General features: G+C 41.8%; 2 protein-coding genes across 2 annotated transcripts in view; one reads left to right on the forward strand and one right to left on the reverse strand.

Annotated features, from left to right (window-relative positions):
- Positions 1-4,566, reverse strand: part of C2H14orf28 (chromosome 2 C14orf28 homolog) — a 9,620-nt gene extending 5,054 nt beyond the window's left edge. Inside the window, exons 1-2 of the mRNA XM_046654894.1 lie at positions 4,299-4,566; positions 913-1,437 (exon numbers count right to left, since the gene is read on the reverse strand). Coding sequence (XP_046510850.1) covers positions 913-1,436 — 524 coding nt within the window. The 5' untranslated portion in view covers position 1,437; positions 4,299-4,566. The remainder of the gene's footprint in view (positions 1-912; positions 1,438-4,298) is intronic.
- The window catches only part of LOC124236385 (formin-like protein 5), a 169,495-nt gene continuing 152,081 nt past the window's right edge, over positions 2,827-20,240 (forward strand). Inside the window, exons 1-2 of the mRNA XM_046655354.1 lie at positions 2,827-2,860; positions 3,808-4,717. Of these exons, the coding sequence (XP_046511310.1) occupies positions 2,827-2,860; positions 3,808-4,717 (944 nt within the window). The remainder of the gene's footprint in view (positions 2,861-3,807; positions 4,718-20,240) is intronic.

Below are 20,240 nucleotides of genomic sequence, written 5' to 3' on the forward strand. Positions count from 1 at the left end.
ACGTTACGACATTAAACCAAGCATGCTACAACGTTACGACATTAAACCAAGCATGCTACAAAGGAACGTGAATTTAATCAACTAGGGCACATGACGTACATTCCTCAAAGGGAACAATCTGTTAGGCTGTTTTTCTGGACCACAGGGTTCACATACACGTTCTGACAACAATGTGTTTGGGTCTGTTTTTCTGTCCTGTTTTTTTTCCCCTGGCAATTATCCCTTCTCCAGCTCACGTCTGCTGGTGGCTTTAGCGTTTCCCAGCACTCCACCAGGGCTGCTTGGTCGGCCTTCCTCCCTGTCATTCACCAGGGTGGAGGGCTGCCTTTCCTTTCAAAGGCAAAAACACTCAGAGGCTACCAGCACCTTCCTACTCAGTGAAAAAGCTCCTCACATCCTCGTCTTCTCCAGGTGCTCAGAGTCCAAGTTTGGGGTTTCTGTCTATAATTATGCCCCGGACATGACATGAAGGAGTACTTTCAATCTTCTTGTTCATGGAGAACTAGCCTAGCTGACAGAGATCCATTCAGGGGGTGAAACATTCCAATACAATAACAACTTGTCTTTGAGAGGTTAAGTTTGTGACACAAGGAATTAATTATCTACACAGTCATATTAGTAAATTCAAAGCAAGAGTAAACATTTTGCGTACTGGATAATTCATTCCTTTGCATGTGAAATGGTTATCCGTCGGTTTTATAAATTCTAACATGTTTGGATGTAACAGAGAGTAACATTTTTGTTGTGGGACCTACTAGCGAGTCCTGCATTTGTGTGGTTGCTCGACGTGTAAGTACTTACACAGCGTCTGTACTTTGAGAAGTACTTTCACCGTATATATATTTATAGCAACATTCATTTAAAAAAGTAAACTATTTTTGCTAAAAGTGACCAGAATTTAGAACAACTTACTTTATATTAATTGTGCGCTGCTGATCTTCCTGCACTCGAGTTGGGCATCGCCAGTTGGAACAGTAACTCTCTTGTATGGTAGACATGAGATTTTCGAGATTTTTTGTAAAATTGTCATGCTCATTCCCAAATAAATCAATTATCAGTGAAGCTTTGTGAACTTCAGATTTGTATTGCTGTTTTTCCATCTTGTCCCAAATCCAAAGTAGCTTCACAGTTGTAAAACTGTAGGTGTCCATTAAATAAAGAAAACAGTCTACAAACTCTCTACCTAAATGAAGAGAGAGTTCCCTGGGGAAATTTTCATTTTCATTAAGAATGACATACAATAACATCAAGAATCCATCTATGGTGCAGGTATTTTTCAGTCTTATTTCAACATAGAGTGGCGTACAGGACACTGCTTTGCGGCCAGCTTTGATAGTAAAAACACCTCCCCAAGGAAGAACAGGCCTCCAAAATGAGCGATCTTGGTTATAGTTATTTTTAATTGATGCTTTGATCTCTTCAAACAGTGTCTTCATCCTGCGTTTTAAAAGTTTAAAATAGAACATGTAAATTTGTGACTTCATACGTTAAATGCATGAGATATATTTAAATGAAAATAAAGCTATCTAAAGATTTAAATTGTTTGGTTAGATGGCCTCCAGATGTAACAAAAAAATTTAATACAATTCAAGCGCCGAGCCATTTTTTTGGCAATATGCATGGTCTCTAGACAGACCATCTAACAAGCTGCAACTGGGGCCGGCCCCATGGCAGAGCGGTTAAGTTTGCGCGCTCCACTTTGGTGACCCAGGGTTTCGCCCATTCGGATCCTGGGTGCGGACATGGCAGCGCTCATCAGGTCATGTTGAGGCAGCGTCCCACGTACCACAATTAGAAGGACCTGCAACTAAAAACACACAACTATGTATCAGGGGGCTTTGGGGAGAAAAAGGAAAAATAAAAATCTTTAAAAGAAGCTGCAGGGGCCGGCCCCATGGCAGAGTGGTTAAGTTTGCATGCTCTGCTTCAGTGGCCCAGGGTCTCACCGGTTCTGATCCTGGGCGCGGACATAGCACCGCTCATCAGGCCACGTTGAGGCGGTGTCCCACGTACCACAATTAGAAGGACCCACAACTAAAATATATACAACTATGTACTGGGGGGCTTTTGAGAGAATAAGGAAAAATAAAATCTTAAACAACAAAAAAAGAAGATGCAACCTTTTTTTGATATAGAGAATGGACATTTGATAGGCCTTTATATTAATTATATTGCAGATTTTATCTTTGATATAGGAAAACCCTGTAATAAAAAACTCCTAAATGAAAATAAAGCTATTTAAAGACACAATCTAAATTTGGTTGGGTGTATTCATAATGTAAACCTCTTCCTCCCTCTGTTTCTTGTTAATATGTGTGGTTCCACTTATAAAACTGAAATACGGGAATTCTTAGTTGGGCTTCAGAATAATGGCCAATTAGCTTTGACAGAAGACATATGAAAAGCAATCATGAGAACCTAACTGAAGAGTTGCCCAGCTAATACAAAAACCATTTCTATGCATTTTGGGATTTTTACCTGCAATTTAGCGCCCTGCTAGATATCCTAGAACTTAAACTGCAGAGGCCACGCTGTGAAGATCCGATTCAGGACTTGGAAAGTGTCCTGACTGCCCTCTCTGCATGTTGTGGGAATGAAATGAGGTGTCCTCCCCATTTAAACTGGCACCTATCCTTCCGCTAACCTTGAGGATAACTACGCACTTTGTTTAAAGTCACTGACAGTATTCTAGTAACATGTTTGTGTCATATGTACGTTATATGAGGCAAAATTTAAAGAAATTAAAGAATGAAGTCCTAATGAAACTGATTTGAAAAAATTGCTTTATGTTACTCGGGACAAACATACGTCTAAACTAAAAACATCATGGAGTTTCCCGATATGTTACCTCTACGGGAAAGTATATTTTCATGAAAAATAGAAGCATGTGAGGAATAGGAACAGAGAAGACAGTTGCCCGAGGTCAGGGTCTTACTCCGTCTTTTCTCGGGCCGCATCCTCCCACGCATGACATGAACCCAGCACTCAACACGGCAGACCTGTGTGTTCTATTTGTGTGAGAAATTAAGTTCAAACTGATCCTGCAATACCAGCAGACTAAAAATTCAGTTCTACGATATATTAAACCCACGCTCACAGAGTATTTTCGGCTTGAGGCAAGATACTGTGGACTCTAAAATAGTCAACACTATATTTAGTCTGAAGTGTAGATGTTTATATATAGTCAGTAACATGTTGGCCCTAGTCAACCACTTAGGACAGGAGGGCGTGGCGACTCAGGAGCCTAGGAAAACACAAACTCACTTTCTCCTTAAGAGAAACCGACATGCTTCCAGAGCAGACTTTCAAAAAATCATAAGGCATTCAAATACTTTAAAAATGAAAATAACTTTCTTCATGGTTTATTTCTGTTGGATTTTGAAGAACTTTGTATCAAAGTCGTAAGATTAAGAGCCTGAATTCAGATTCCTAAATATTGCATTGGAAAGGAATAGTAAATCTTGGTAGTATTTTTCTGTAAAGTATCTTTTAGACATGATCAAATGAAGAGTAACTATAGGTCTTTAAAGCAATAGCTCTATTCTAAGAAAATTAAACGACAATTTTATATCCATATCTCTCTCTATAAAGAAACTAACTTCTTTAGCCTTTTTCTGGCGGAAAAAAAAAGAAACTGGGCGGGTAGAGAGGATTGGAAGCACTAGAGGACACAACCTAGTTTCAGCATTAAGGTGGTGATTTGTTCCAGAGTAAACTACAATAAAAAAATTACTAAGATAGATGGAGAAATGGCTGGAAACAGCTTTACTTGAAACTGTCTTAAGTTTTCGCCCCACCGTGGGAAAGCCGGTCCGTTCAGGCGCTGCACTGGAGCCCCGGAGGAGGCACCCCGCGGGCCTGCCAGTTTGCAGAGACCTGGAAAACTCCCCGACCTCTATTTCTTTGGCAAAACGACACCTTTCCTCCGCAGCCATTGCCAAGGGGGACGATCTGTACTCCAGGCTGGTCGTGAGCGCCAGACCACCTGCCCAAGGCGCCGACAGCCGGACTCCCAAGGGCTCGGGGGGTCCCGAGGGTGCCCCCCTCGAATCAGCGCCCCGGCATCGCCCGGAGCCGGCCGCGCGCTGCCCCGCCCGGCGGCGCGGGCTCGGGGCAGGACCTCCGCGGTCCCCGCGCTCCGGCCACGCCCCCGCCCGGCCCGCCGCGCCGGGAAGGCCCGGTACCGAGCGCGGCCCCCGGACCCGGAGCCGGCGAGACGCCGCCCGCGCCTGGGACTGCGCGCGAGGGGCGACCCCGCACCGGCCAGTCTCGTCCCCCAGGAAGCCAAGTCCTCCTACCTCCCCGGGGACCGAAAACTGCCGGTGCCGCCGCCCCCGTCGCCGCCGCCGCTCGCTCATGGAGAGCCCGTGCCGCCGCCGCCGCCGCCGCCGCATCTACGAGCACCGCCGGCGCTCTCGGCCTCCCCCGGCGGGAGTGCTGGGCTCCGGCACGGCCTCCATCGCGCCCGCCGCGGCGGGACCCACCGCCGCGCCAGCGCCCAGGCCCGATCCGAGCGGACCCGCGGAGCCAGGACCGCGGGGCGCGTAGCTGCTTATTACGGAGGAAGATTCCGCCTGACCTCCGCCCCCCTCCCCCCGGCCCCAGTCCCCGGCGGCCCGGCGGCGCTGCTGCGCAGGCGCGAAGCCGCCCCTGCCAAACGTGCGTGTGTCGGGTGTGTTTACAGCGTCCAGATTCGCCCAATGGAAACCGGGATCAGGTGCGGGGGTCGGGACTGGGCAGAGGGGGCGGGGTCCCAGTGTCAGAGGGTGGGTGGGGCAGCCGGAAGTGGGCCGGGTCTGCATGGAGGCGGGGCTGGGGGAGGCAAACCCGCCTGGCCTGTTGAGGTTTGTACCATTTTAGGACCTTGGTTTTAGTTTGCTTCTGAGTCGTCTTCTCAAATTCTTAACTCAGAAAGGGAAAGCTTTGTTTTCTCAGTAAGTTATAGTTAGTCAAGCTTTTGATTTGAGTATATTTTTAGGAAAAAGTTGAATTAATGTGTTAAGTGCTATCTTCAGTGTTCAAGTCAGTAATTGGCCAGTGTGCTGTAATTTCTAATGGAAGTTAATAACATTTAACGAAATATTTAAAGCGTTAGCCCCATTGTACAGATGAAACAACTGAGTTTTTGAGACGATAAACTCCCACACATTAAGTGACGGCTGGAAGATGATGCTAGGGTCTGTGGGCTTGACCACTATTCCTGTTCAGTAGGTCCTATTCTTGTCTCCTCCCCTAGAGAATCAAAGCCCACATGGCTCTGCTCCCGGAGAACACAGGTCACCCTGGGAACTACCTCCACCCGCCATTAGAAATGGGGATGCTGTTGAGATAGTTCCCCTCTAGCCGCTCAACAATAGCGATTGTCTGGAGAGTGAAGCTCACCCTCCGGAATACGCAATGCAGAGAGCTCAAGGCAAGCCCAGCCCATCAGTGTGGTCCTCAGTAACAGCTGAGTCTGGCGGAGCCTGGACGCCTTCTTGACTAAGGTGACGGTCAGGTCGGGGCTATGGCAGGGACCTTTCTCCTGGAACTCTCTCTAGGAGTCTAGTGTTAGAGAGATGGAGGCTGGGAGAAGCTTGACTTCCTCAAGGTAAATTACTGGTGGTGGAGATGGGAGGAAATGGAGGTCTCTCGGAGCAGAGGGGGAAGAAAGAGGCTCTGCCCAAAAAGGAAGAATTAATACTCTGGCAAAGTCTTGCTCTTTTTAATTTCCTAGTTTTTCTTATTTCTTATGGCGTTTCACAGATGAGGAAACCGAGGCTCTAAAAGATTAAATAATTAGTGTCTGTATTGGGATTCACATGCAAAAAGTTCACTCTCGATATTCTGCAAGTAGGAAGTCCTTTAAATATGTTTATAAATGTGGATTATATGTTTAATTGACAGTCTCTCACAAGATGTGGAATTCGTTTTATACTGATTGGGTCATTCTCTTCCCAAAAACAGACGCAGTGGTGGTGGTTGTCACCATTTCTGGAGAATAGCAGGGAGATGGCTCATTAAACTCTGGGGAGGCTGGGCTGGGCCGAGGCAGCGTGGATTCCTTACATACTTGGGTAATTCACAATCCTCCCTGAGGCCTTTAACTGAGATTTCCATTCTGCTTCCTTTCTGCTCCCCTCCAAATCTGAGAGCTGAGTTGGGGCTGTTTTTTAGACAGTTTTATTGAGGTATATTTGACATCTAATATGTGGAGCATATTCAAAGTATATACTCTGATAAGTTTTGACTATGTATACCCGTTTGAAACTGTCACTACCATCAAGGGAATATATTCATCATCCTCAGGTCTCCTCACTCCCCTTTGTAATTTCTTGTGCCCATCCCTCCCGGCCTCCCACACCTAAACTACCACTGATCTACTTTCTGTCACTATAGAGTCATTTGCGTTTTCTAAAGTTTTATATAAATAGACTCAGACAGTATGTATTCTTGTTTGGTCTGGTTTCTTTTACTCAGTATCATTATCTTGACATTCCTCTATGTTGTTCTGTGTACCAATAGTTCATTCCTTTTTATTGCTGAGTATATTCCGTTATATGGATGTCCAGCAAGTTATTTATCCACTCATGTGTTGATGGACGTTTGGGCTGTGTCTAGTTTTGGACTATTACCAATAAAGCTGCTATGAACATTTGTGTACAAGTCTTTTTGTGGACATATATTTCCTTTTTTTCTTGTGTAAAAATCTAGAAGGGGAGTGGTTGGATCATATGGTAGATGTAAGTTTAACTTTTTAAGAAACTGCTAAATTGTTTTCCAGAGTGATTGGACTGTTTACATTCCCATCAGGAGTGTGTTCTGGTTCTATTTCTTCCACATCCTCACCAACACTTGGTATAGTCAGTCATTTTTTTTTTTTAATATTTTATTTTTTCCTTTTTCTCCCCAAAGCCCCCCGGTACATAGCTGTATATTCTTTGTTGTGGGTCCTTCTAGTTGTGGCTTGTGGGATGCTGCCTCAGCGTGGTTTGATGAGCAGTGCCATGTCTGCGCCCAGGATTTGAACCAACGAAACACTGGACCGCCTGCAGCAGAGTCCGTGAAGTTAACCACTCGGCCACAGGGCCAGCCCCCTATACTCAGTCATTTTTAATTTACCCTTTCTAATAGGTATGTAGTGGTATCTTGTGGTTTTAGTTTGCATTTCCTCAATAACTAATGATGTTGAACATCTCTTTTTTTTTTTTTAGTAAGATTAACCCTGAGCTAACTACTGCCAATCCTCCTCTTTTTGCTGAGGAAGACTGGCCCTGAGTTAACATCCGTGCCCATCTTCCTCTACTTTATATGTGGAATGCCTACCACAGCATGGCTTTTGCCAAGTGGTGCCATGTCCACACCCGGGATCCGAACTGGCGAACCCTGGGCCGCCGAGAAGCGGAACGTGCAAACTTAACCACTGCGCCACCAGGCTGGCCCCTTGAGCCTCTTTTTATGTGCTTATTTGCCATCTGTACATCTTTTTGGGTGAAGTGCACGTTTAGATCTTTGTTACATTTTTTAAAAATGGGTTGTTTCTTTTCTTCAGTTTTGAGAGTTCTTTATTCTGAATAGAAGTTCTTTATCAGATATATGCTTTGCAAAGATTTTCTTCTGGTTACTGCCTTGTCTTTTCGCTCTCTTAATAGTGTATTTTGAAGAGCAGAAGTTTTAAATTTTAATAAAGCCCAATCTGTTCTTTCATGGATTGTGCTTTTAGCGTCATGTCTGAAAAATCTTTGCCTACCCTAAGCTCCCAAAGATCTTTTCCTATGTTTTCTTCTAGAAGTTTTACAGTTTAGGCTGCATGTTTAGGTCTGTGATGCATTTTGAGATAATTTTTATTTATGGCCTGAGGCATGGATCCAAGTCCACGTGTGTTATGTATGGATACCCAATTGCTCCGGCAATATTTGCTGAAAAGGCTATTCTTTTCCCCTGAGTTGCCTTTGTGCTTTTGTGAAAAATCAGCTGTCCAATGTCATTTTATAAACATTTTATTTGATATTTATTCATCACCAACTCTATCAGACAGTGTGCCAGCACTGGGGATATGTCTCAGTTAAGTGTTCGTTGGTTGCAAAGACTAGAGACCAAATACTGCTAACTTAAATAAAAAAGGACATTCACTGGAAGGATGTGAGGTATAATAGAATTAAAGAAAAAGCCGAACAGTCAGGTCTCAGCTACCTTTATTGATCAGAAAGAAGGTGGTCCCCCAAAGACGGTGAGACCCTCTCAACAGAAGAAGAGAGAACGGTGTTGGGCAGATGTCTCCTGCAGGAGTGCCTGCCAGAGTTTACGTCCACACGTGATAAAAGGTCGGAATTGACAGTGTGCGAAGTAAACTGATGGAGATTAGGAGGTGGCTATACGGGATGTAGTGAAAAAGCCATTGCATTTTCTTTATGTTATATAATTGTAAGAAAAAGGCAAAGTATGAGGGCGATATGAAATATTGAATTTATGTAAAACTTCTTGATAAAATAAATAAAATAAAAATAAAAGTAATAAAATAAAATAAAATCTACTTAGAAATTTGAGACAGTGGTTAAGTTCACACGTTCCGCTTCGGCAGCCCAGGGTTCGCCTGTTCAGATCCCAGGTGCGGACACGGTACCACTTGTCAAGCCATGCTGTGACAGGAGTCCCACATGTGAAGTAGAGGAAGATGGGCACGGATGTTGGCTCAGGGCCAGGCTTCCTCAGCAAAAAGAGGAGGATTGGCAGCAGATGTTAGCTCAGGGCTAATCTTCCTCAAAAAAAAAAAAAAATTGAAAAAATAAAAATTTGATGAGAATCTTGAGCTTGTCTCCATGATGTGATTTTTATTTCAAACTAATTATAGTATAGATGAGGAAAAGTCTATATATCATAATTATGCAGCTTGAATTTTCACAAAGTGAGCACACCTGTTGTGTGTTCCAGTTACATGTCCTTGCATAACAAGTCACCCTTAAACCTAGTGGCTTAAAACAGCAACATTTATTTTGCTTATGAATTTGTAATTTGGGCAGGACTTAGTTGGGATAACTGCAAGGCTGGGGTCTGGAATCCTCTGAAGCTCCTTCACTTACATGTTTGGCTCTTGATGCCATCTGTAGACTGGGACCTTAGCTCTATCTGTGACCAGAATACCTCCATATGGCCTTTCCACATGACCACTTGACTTTCTCATAGCATGGTGGCCGGGTACGAAGGGTGAGTGTCCGAAGAAACAAGGCTAGGTGGAAGCTCTCATGCCTTTTCTCACCTACCATTGGAAGTCACGCAGGGCCAGCTCCAGTGCATTCCGTTTGCTAGAGGTGAGTCACTAAGGCCAGCCCGTACTCAAGGGAAGGGAATTGGACTGCACCTTCTGATGGGAGGAGGGTCACAGGAGCTGTGGATATGTTTTTAAACTACCACACTTACCTAACCAGCTCCCTGAGCAAGAAGCAGAACATTACCAGCGCCCAAACCTCGCCTTCCTGTCGTTACCTGCTGCCCCAAGGGTAACCGCTGTCCTGATTTCTCACAGCATAGATTAGTGTTGCCTGTTCTTGTACTTTATATAAATGGAATCATACAATATATACTCTTTTGTGTCTAGCTTCTTTATCTCAAGATTGTTTGTGAGATTCATTCATGTCGTTCCATGTACGTTGTTCTTATTACTGTTTAGAATTCTATTTTGTAAATAGCGCATAATTTAGTCGTCTAATTTATTGTTGATAGACATTTGGGTAGTTACCACTTTGGGGCTAAGATGAGAAGTTCTGACTAAATTCTACTACATGTCTTTTGGTATTTATGTATGTAATACACACATGCGTGTGTGTGTATTTCTGTTGAGAATACGTGTAGGAGTGAAATTACTGGGTTTAGGGATGCAAATATGCAGCTTTTGTAGACACTGCCAAACAGTTTTCCAAACTCTGCGTCCTGCAGTGAGTAATCATCAACATGATTTATTAATACTAGGTTTTATGCTTGAAGTGACTATATATAAGCCCCTTCTAAGACCTGTTAATAATGATATCCTCAGATTCTTGATAGTTACCTTTGATTATCAAGAAAGACTATAAAGTGACTATAAAGAAGAAAGCTGAGCTCAGCTGGCTCTATTGATCATTATGTGGCTTCTCCAGCATGGTGTCTTCTCACGTGGTGGCTCAGGGCCGTAAGAGCAAGTGTTTCAATGAACGAGGCAGACCCTGCAGGGCCTTTTATGACCTAACCTCAGAAATCTACCCTAGTTTTTGTATACATAAATAGGTGATGGCAAATAGCAGAAGAGGATTTATTTTCTTCAAGTGACAGAACATCTTTTATGGTCATCAATTAGAATTCAGACAATTTGATATTTTAAAATTGTACTCTAAATCTAAGATATCTTTCACTTACAGGTATAAGGTCAAAATTCCTTGTAATAATGAGAATGGGTTTACAATCCATTCAAATTTTTCATGTCAAGTACTTCAAAATAATAGTGATGTTTTTCCTTAAAATACACAGAAGTTGATTTACTAGTCTTAATAAGTATTATTTAGAATTCAAATTATTATTAGCGAATTATTTTTATTTTATTTATTTATTTATTTATTTATTTATTTTTTTGAGGAAGATTAGCCCTCAGCTAACTACTGCCAGTCTTCCTCTTTCTTGCTGAGGAAGCCTGGCCATGAGCTAACATCCGTGCCTATCTTCCTCTACTTTATACATGGGACGCCTACCACAGCATGGCTTTTGCCAAGCGGTGCCATGTCCGCATCCGGGATCTGAACTGGCGAACCCTGGGCCCCCGAGATGCGGAACGTGCGAACTTCACCGCCGCGCCACCAGGCTGGCCCATGAATTATTTTTAATATCACTTTTCCAAAAGTTGAATTTTTGCTTTGACTCTGTGAACTTTTTTGGTAGATGTTAACATGAGTCCAGAGTCTACCACCAGGGGTAATGGAGTGAGCTCCCTGGGGTACTAAGAGTGCCTGAAAACATGCAAGAGAGGATGACCTTGATCTCTGAACCTAGAGACAGAGAGCCTGTTTGAAGAGGCCGTCTTACAGACAATGCCAGCCTGTGGTGACCTCTCAAGAAGAGACCTGGGGGAGTAAACACGCTGAGATCATTCTCCCAACCCCTCCGATACAGTGATGTGTTGTCAATACTTCTACTGTTGTCTTATTTGAAAGTGGCACCTCCCTTGCTTCATTGGTTGAGAGTATTGACAATTTCCATGCCATTTGATAAAATGAGTTGATTCTACAGTTGCATAAGATCGGATCCATTTTACTCACTCCTGTCTTTTGTGTTGTGGTGGTTGTATATTTTTACTGCAACATGGAAACTTAAGAAATAAGAAAAAAGTCCTTTTTATTTATGTACATGTTTGCCATCTCTGGTGCTCTTCATCCTTTTGCATAGATCTGTTTCCATCTGGTATCATTTCATGTCAGCCTGAAGAACTTCCTTTAACACTTTCTGCAGTGTATATCTGCTATGTTGGTTTTTAAAAATGGCTGCACATTCTTTGACACTTTTCCCCCTGAGACATTGGGTCTCTCTCTCCACTCCTGTTGAATCTGGGTAGGCTAGTGATTTCTTTGACTTATATAGGATACTCGAAATGAAACTCTGTGACTTATGAGGCTAGGTCATAAAAGACCATGAAGTTTCTGCCTTGCTCACTTGAACACTTGCTCTTAGAGCCCTGAGCCACCATGTGAGAAGATTGCCATGCTGGAGAGGCCCCATTCTGGTGAACAGAGCCAGCTGAGCCCATGGTCTAGTCATCCCTGCATGGTACCAGATATGTGAGTGAATTGTCTTGAACCCTCCAAACCTCTCATTCACCAGGTAAATACCACTGAGTGACTTCCCTTGATGCCACAAGGAATAGAAAGATCACCTAGCTGAAACTTGCCCAAATTCCTGGTTCTCTTAATATGAGATATAATAAAATAATTTTTTTAAGCAACTCTTTTTTAAAGTAGTTATACAACATTAGATGAGTGGAGCAAAATTTGAGGTGCTATTGTAACAAAAACCTAAAATATGTGGCATTGCCTGACAAGATGTCAGGCAGAAGTTGAAAGGGCTTCAAGAAGACTGTTAGGCATTGAGGAGCATGTCAATGAGGAAAAGGAAAGTAAGGAAAATGTTATTGGAAGCTAGAGGAAAGGAGGGTCTTGTTACATCATGACAGGTGGTTTAGCAAATGTGGTAACATGGATAATTATAAAATGCATTTAATGAACGGCTGGATCTGGCTTAGGAGATTTCCAGGTAGAATGTTGAAAGTGTCAACTGTTTTTGGTTTATTTGTTTTAAAATTATGTATCATGAAATATGGATAGACAAAGCTATACTTAAGAAGGATTATTTAATTTTCAAACAGAATTTAGAGGAACTCTGTAGGAACAAGATCTGAAAATGAAACTATTTCTCATCCTTAGTTTCTCACAGCTGAAGATCCTAGAAGTAAGAGAGAGCCCCAGGACAAGATTGAATCCACGGCCCTGTTAGCAAAGCATGGACTCAAGTTAGAGAAGAAGCCGAGGGTGTGGTTGTAAAACCTCTTGTTAGTTCAGAAACAGGGGCGGCCCTGTGGCTGAGTAGTTAAGTTCACATGCTCTGTGTTGGTGGCCCGGGGTTTCGCCAGTTGGGATCCTGGGCGTGGACATGGCACCGCTCATCAGGCCATGCTAAGGCGGCATTCCATACAGCACAACCAGAAGGACCCACAACTAGAATATACAACTATGTACTGGGGGTGGGGGGTGCTTTGGGGAGAAGACAAAAGAAAAAGGAAAAAGTTCAGAAACAAATCAAAGGCCTTGTAAATTTCTTACTGGCTTGTGATACAGACTCTCTCTCTTAAACAGTAAGGCTTCTAAGACTTAAGGGCATTGTCCTACAGCAGCCTCACAGGAGGCCCAACGCAGAAAAGGGATTATCTAGAAGACATTTGTGGATGTGGCTGTTATCCAATGGAATAGATTATAAATTGATAAACAGAAAATCCACAAAGTTTTTGTAATAATTATATCAGCTTTCCCTGAAAAAAAAAAAGAAAACCAGAGACTGCACAAAATGAAAAGAGACGTTTGGGCCCTTAAACTTCTATGGGCAGGAAGCAGGTTGAGTAGGCTACTGTGCTGCAGGAATGGGTTAGTTCTATGGAAAAGGAAGAATGACTTAGAGGGCAAAACCAAGATCTCAGAGGGAAGGGCCAAATATCGTGGGAAATCATTCCCAGGGAGCAGGCTTGGCCCTGATCGTGAACTGGTAACATATGCCCAGCTGGGTGTTAAAATTTCAATGGATTAGTGCCTTCCTTTTTTCTACCTTTATTAAATGGAGATTTATTTATTGCAGTGGTTCCATGTCTGTCACACCACTGTATTTTGGGTATATGTGGGGCAGATAACTTATCTCTTGAGTTTCCAGATTTTCAGATCAAGATCTAAACCCAAGAAAGTGCATGGAGCCTCATCCATACCTGAACTTGATTAGATCATAAGACCCTGAACTTTGAACCTGAGCTTGATGCAATAATGGGGAGAGACTTTGAGGAGTCTTGGGAAGGGGTGACTATATATTGCATCAATGAGGAATGTTATAGTTTTTTGCTAGAGGGCAGACTGTGGCAATTTAAAATCATTTCCACAAATTCTTTGACATTCTTCCCGTATAGACATCTGTGTTCTTTCCCCTTGAAATGCGTGAGCTTGTGATTGCTTCAACTAATAGGGTATGGCAGAAGTAATGCTTTGTGACTTCTGGGTCTAGGTCATAAAAGACCTTGTAGATTCTATCTTATTTCGTAGAACTCTTGCTCTTGAAGCCACTGGGTAAGATGTCTGACTATCCTGAGGCCCCATGTGGGTGAGGCCGCATGTAGGCTCTTTGGTCCACACTACCTGCTAGCCTGGTCTTCTAGCCATCTCTGCCAGCATGCTAGATATGTGAGAAAAGCCAAGTATGTGAAGCCGGATATGTCAGTGAACACTACCAAGTGGACTCAATTGATGCCACAGGGGAAAGAAGGATCACCCAGCCACGTCCTGCGTAAATCTCTGACTCACAATATTGTCAAATACAATAAAATGTTTCAAGCCACAGATTTTGAGGATAGTTTGTTACCAAATAATATATAACTGGAACATATGTCAATGATGAATTCTCTCTGCTTTTGTATTTCTGAAAATATCTTTATTTTTTGTGTGCATTTTTGATCATTATTTTTGCTAGCTATAGAATTTTAGATAGTCTTTCTTTCAGCACTAAGATGTTATCCATTCTATTGTTTTCTGACTTCCATTCTTTTTCTTGAGACACCAGTGGTAATTCTTACCTTGAATGTAATGTATCTTTTTTTTTCTGGATACACTGAAGATTTTCTCTTTATCTTTGGTTTTCAGAAATTTGATTATGATGTGCTTTTCCCCTTGTATCCTGCTTTGCTTCATTGAGCCTCTTGGATCTATAGGTTTATGTTTTTCATCAAATTTGGAAAAAGAAAACTCCTATTGTCTTGAAAAAATGTATTTTTTTGTGGCAATGTCTCTCTCCTCCCCAATTACACATATGGTAGCCACTTAATAGTATCTTATAGTTCACTGAGGCTCTCTTCATTGTTTTGGTGAGAAAGATTGGCCCTGAGATAACATCTTTTGCCAATCTGCCTCTTTTTTTTCTCCCCAAAGCCCCAGCACATAGTTGTTTATCCTATTTGTAAGTCATTCAGATTCTTCTATGTGGGATGCCACCACAGCATGGCTTGATGAGTCGGTGTGCATGCTCTGTGCCCAGGATCTGAACTGGCAAACCCCAGTCCGCTGAAGCGGAGTGCATGAACTTAACCACTTGCACACTGGGCTGGCCCCAATGTTCATTTTTTTTCAGCTGATTTTCCTCTCTGTTTGCTTGGGATCATTTCTATTCCCTGTCTTCAAGTTTGCTTGTCTTCTTTTCAGCAGAGTCTAGTCTGCTATGAAGTCTATTCAGTAAATTTTTTATTTTATATACAGTATTTTTCCAGTTGTAGAATATTTTCTGGTTTCTTTTTGTATTTAACAGTTTTCTATGTTGAGATGTCCTATTTTTTCTTAATTACACTAATGTTTCCCTTTAAATCTTTGATCATATTTATAATAGCTCTTATAAAATCTTTGTCTGCTAATTTCATCACCTCAGTCATTTCCAGGTCAGTTTCTATTGACTGATTTTTTTTCTTGGTTATAGGTTATATTTTCCTGCTTCTCTGTATGCCCAATAATTTTTGATGTCTGTTCTACATAAGGGATGCTATGTTATTGTGAATCTAGATTTTGTTGTCTTGATTTAGTTACATATCAACTTGATTCTTTTGAAGCTTTTTTTTGAGTTCAATTTTGAGATAATTCTACTTTCACATACACTTGAAAGAAATAATACAGAGAAATCTTGTGTACCCTTTGCTTAGTATCCCCCTATGGTATCATCCTGCATGACTGTGGTACAATATTACAACCAGGAAATTTACATTGATACAAGGCAGTGACCTTACTCAGATTTCATCTGTTTTACATGCACTCATTTGTGTGTATATGTGTGTATGTGTGTATGCATTTCATTCCATGCAATTTTATCACATGTGCAGATCTGTGTGACCACCAACACAATCAAGATACACAACAGTTTCATCCTAAGAATCTCTTGTGATATCCTTTTACAGCCACAGTGGGTTTTTCACTCAGCATATTTCTCTTGAGATTTATCTGAGTTGTTGTGTGTATCAATAGTTCATACCTTTTTATTGCTAAGTAGTATTCTGCATTATGGATATACCACAGTCTGTTTAACCATTCATCTGTTGAAGGACATTTGAATTGTTTCCACATTTTTGGTAATTATGAATATAGCTCCTATGAAAGTTATTTGTTGTGTGTTTGTTTTTGTGTATACATAGTTTTCATTTCTCTGGAATGAATGGTTAAGAGTGCAACTGCTAGGTCGTATGGTAACTGCATGTGGAGTTTTTTAAGAAATGGTAACACTTTTTTCCAGAGTGGCTGTGCCATTTTACAATCCCACAAGTGATGTATGAGTGGTTCAGTTTCTCCACATTCTCACCAACATTTGGTGTTATCACTATTTTTTATTTTAGCCATTCTGATAGATGTATAGTAGTATCTCATTGTGTTTTTATTTGCATTTTCCTAATGGCTCATGATATTGAACATCTTTTCATGTGCTTATTTGCCTTCTGTACATCCTCTTCAATAAAATGTCTGTTCACACCTGTTCCCCATTTTCCAATCAGATTGTTTGGTTACTGTTTTTGAGAGTTCTTTATATGTTCTAGATACAAGCCTTTGTTGGATTTGTGCTTTGAAAATATTTTCTCCTTCTTAACAGGGTATTTCACAGGGCAAAAGTTTTTAATTTTTTTTGTGAGGAAGATTAGTTCTGAGCTAACATCTGCCACCAATCCTCCTCTTTTTGCTGAGGGACATTGGCCCTGAGCTAACATCTGTGCCCATCTACCTCTATTTTATATGTGGGACACCTGCCACAACATGGCTTGATAAGTAGTACATAGGTCACACCCAGGATCTGAACTGGTGAACCCTGGGCCGCTGAAGCAGAGCGTGTGAACTTAACTACTGTATCACCCGGCCAAATGCTTTTAATTTTGATGCAGCCCAATTTATCAATTTTTTATTATGAATTTTGCTTTTGGTATCAAGTCTAAGAACTCTTTTCCTAGCTTTACATCCCAAAGACTTCTTTCCTATGTTTTTCTAAAATTTTTATAATTTTATGTTTTAAATTTTAGTATAAGTGTTGTACATTTAATTTCAAGATCCATTTTTCAGTTAATTTTTGTATTAGATATGAGATTTAAGTCAAGGTTCATCTTTTTGTGTATATGTCCAATTGTTCCGGCAACATTTGTTGAAATAAAGAACTACCCTTCCTCCACTGAATTGCTTTTGTTCCTTTGTCAAAAATCAGTTGGGCATATTTGTGTGGGTCCATTTCTGGGTTCTTTGTTCTGTTCCATTTATATATGTGTCTGTCCTTCTGCCAATACCACACTGTCAGGATTAGTGTCACTATATAGCAATGCAGCTGTATAGTATGCAAAAAAGAGTTAATATGGCAGACCCATCACTGCTGTCTCTACAAAGATCTGCTTCCAAGGTTGGCCTTTGGCTAGCATCTGGGAGCTAGGATTTCAGGAGGGGTCCCACGACCTTAACTGATAAGAGTGGCTCCCTGTGTCTGAACTGTGCAAACAATGATGGTTTATACTGAATACCTGCTTTCCTTTTGGGAATCTGGAATTTTGGTATGCAGTCGGCAGAGTGTTACAAGTCCCCAGTAAAAACTTTGGGCACTGAGTCTCTAATGAGGTTCTCTGGTAGACAGCATTTCTCATGTGTCATTATAACACATCTCTGGAGGCATTAAGCAAGTCCTGTGCCTCTAGTGAGAAAGGACTCTTGGAAGTTTGTGCCTGGCTTCCTGCAAACTTTGCCACATGCACCTTTTTCCTTTGCTGGCTTGGCTTCATATCCTTATGCTGTAATAAATCGTAGCCATGAACATGACTATATGCTAAGTCCTGTGAGTCCTGGCAAATCATTGAACTGGGGGTTGTCTTGGGGACTCAACACACTAAGCCTTAACGTTGGGTGGAGTGATTCCTTCCACTGTATTCTTCTTTTTCAAAACAATTTTTTTTAGTTATTTTAGGTCCTGTGCCTTTCTGTGTAAATTTTAGAATAAGCTTGTCTACGTCTACAAAAAAAGCCTTCGTTGGGATTTTTATAGGAATTGCTTTAAAACTATCCATCAATTGGGAGAGAATGGACGTCTTTACTATATTTAGTGTTCCAGTCCATGAATACGGTATGGCTCCTACTTACTTAGGTCTTCTTTGATTTCTTTTATCAGCATTTGTAATTTTCAGCATACTGGTTCAGTACACATTTTGTTAGCTTTATACTTATGTATTTGGTTTTCTTTGAAGCAATTATACACGGTAGTATTCTTAATTTCAGTTTCCACATGTTCATGGTGAGTATGAAGCTTGTTTTTAAGTATTGTTAAGGTGGTATAAAGTAGTCTTTTAGGGCTAGATTAGCCTGCTCCCCTAGTGTTGTTTTTCGAGGTCTGCTTGGAATGCTGAAGGATTTTCAGTAAGGTCTCTGCCCTCCAGAGATGGGAACCAGAATGGCTCCCATACTTGGGTGACCCCCAGTGGCTGTTCAGCTCACAGCTGCCTGGTCATTATTCTTTTTCCAGTAGTAGTTTTTGGTGCAGCTTCGTGGATTCTATGTGTATGTGTGCACAACTTATTATTTGGCAAAAGACTCTAGGGGACCCTTTGGAGATTTCTGCGTCTTTTCTCTGGGCAGCTCCCTTCTTTCTGGTGCTCTGCCCTGCAACTTGCAGCAACTTTGTCAATTATACCTCAATGAGCTGGAATGAAGATAACATTAATAGTCAGATATTATCTCCACTTATTTATTATCCCTTCCTCCCTCTCCTGTTGATGAGGTCCTTTGCTTAATTTTTTTCCAGAGTGTAAGCGGAACTGCAAATACCTCCTCATCAGTCTTCAATCTCACATGAAGTGGACTGAAAGTGAGATGATCATGGTCAAGCTCTGGAAATTCTCTGATTATGGCTTGGTCGCTCTGTGGTGATCTGTCTCCTGATTTTACACCCAGGCCGATCACCAGTGATGACATTTGATCACTAGTTTTCCCTCTTATTAGGAGCCCTCAGAGGGGTCTTCCTCTAGGAGGTGTAACACAGAACAGCAAACATGCAAAGATGCCCATAACTATTCGGGATGTAAAGACTGGGGAATGCCTCTTGCTCTTGTTCTCTTCCTTTGACATAACATATAAAGTATCCTGTATAGAGATTGGCCTAAACTTTGCTTACCATGCTGTCCTAGAGCCAGTTTTCAAATGAGTGCATTCAGACTTAAAGGAACGCTTGTGACATTGTAACTGGCTGAAAAGTGCCCTGCCAGTCCCACCAGGCTGCCCGGCAGGATTGTCCGAGGTTCTCCCGGCTGGAGGTTTCCTATATCACAAACTTGAAACTGAGTCTTGATGTCAGTTTTAAAAAGATGCTTTTTCTTTGCTCTCGCTAAAATGTGAGAACATGGGATTGTCCAGGTACAGATGTAAAAGGGTGGAGATGTAAAAGATGTAGGAATGTGGCTTGGCTCTGTTTTGTGTCATTTAATACAGAAATTTGCATTGGAAGGTCATTACTGCCCACTCTGGTTCTTATACTAGTTTTATGATAACTGAATGAGCATTAAACCAATATGTATGTTTTATCACGTTTATGATTACAATGCTCCTCCCACTAATGATTTCTATCAGTAGAATTATGAAAAATCCTTAAATGCTATAAAAGTACTTAAAAAAATTTCCCTAGTTTTTCTGTTGGGAGAAACAGAGTTTAATGGTGGCCAATGTAGGGAAACCTACCTGGTTTCCTTTGTAGGAGTCTAGGCTGAAAGTCCACGTCTGCAGTTTGAGTAGGAGAAACCAGTTCAGAAATTGGAGTGTGTCCTTTTGTAGATAGACTAGATTAGTGGTTGTCCATACTGGCTAGACTTCAGAATCATTTGTGGAATTAAAAAGATATGAGGATTCCACCCCTAAAGATTCTGAAACAGTAAGTTTGAGTGGGGTCTAGAAATCTGTCCTTTTTTTTTTAAAGATTTTATTTTTCCTTTTTCTCCCAAAGCCCTCCAGTACATAGTTGTGTGTTTTTAGTTGTGGGTCCTTCTAGTTGTGGCATGTGGGGCGCCACCTCAGCATGGCTTGACGAGTGGTGACATGTCCGTGCCCCAGGGTTGGAACTGACAAAACCCTGGGCAGCCGAAGCAGAGCATGCGAACTTAACCACTTGGCCACGGGGCTGGCCCCTAGAAATCCGTATTTTTAAAAAAAGCTTTGCAGGGGCCAGCCTGATGGTGCAGCAGTTAAGTTTGCACATTCTGCTTTGGTAGCCCAGGTTTCACCAGTTTGGATCCCCAGTGTGGACACATGCACTGCTTGTCAAACCATGCTGTGGTAGGCATCTCACACATAAAGTAGAGGAAGATGGATGTGGATGTTAGCCCAGGGCCAGTCTTCCTTAGCAAAAAAGAGGAGAATTGGCAGCGGATGTTAGCTCAGGGCTAATCTTCCTCAAAAAAAAAAAAAAAAACCGCTTTGCAGATGCCTCTGCTGTGTTTCCTGGTTGGAGAACCA

This window comes from Equus quagga, chromosome 2 (genome assembly GCF_021613505.1).
Source record: "Equus quagga isolate Etosha38 chromosome 2, UCLA_HA_Equagga_1.0, whole genome shotgun sequence".
NCBI lineage: Eukaryota > Metazoa > Chordata > Mammalia > Perissodactyla > Equidae > Equus > Equus quagga.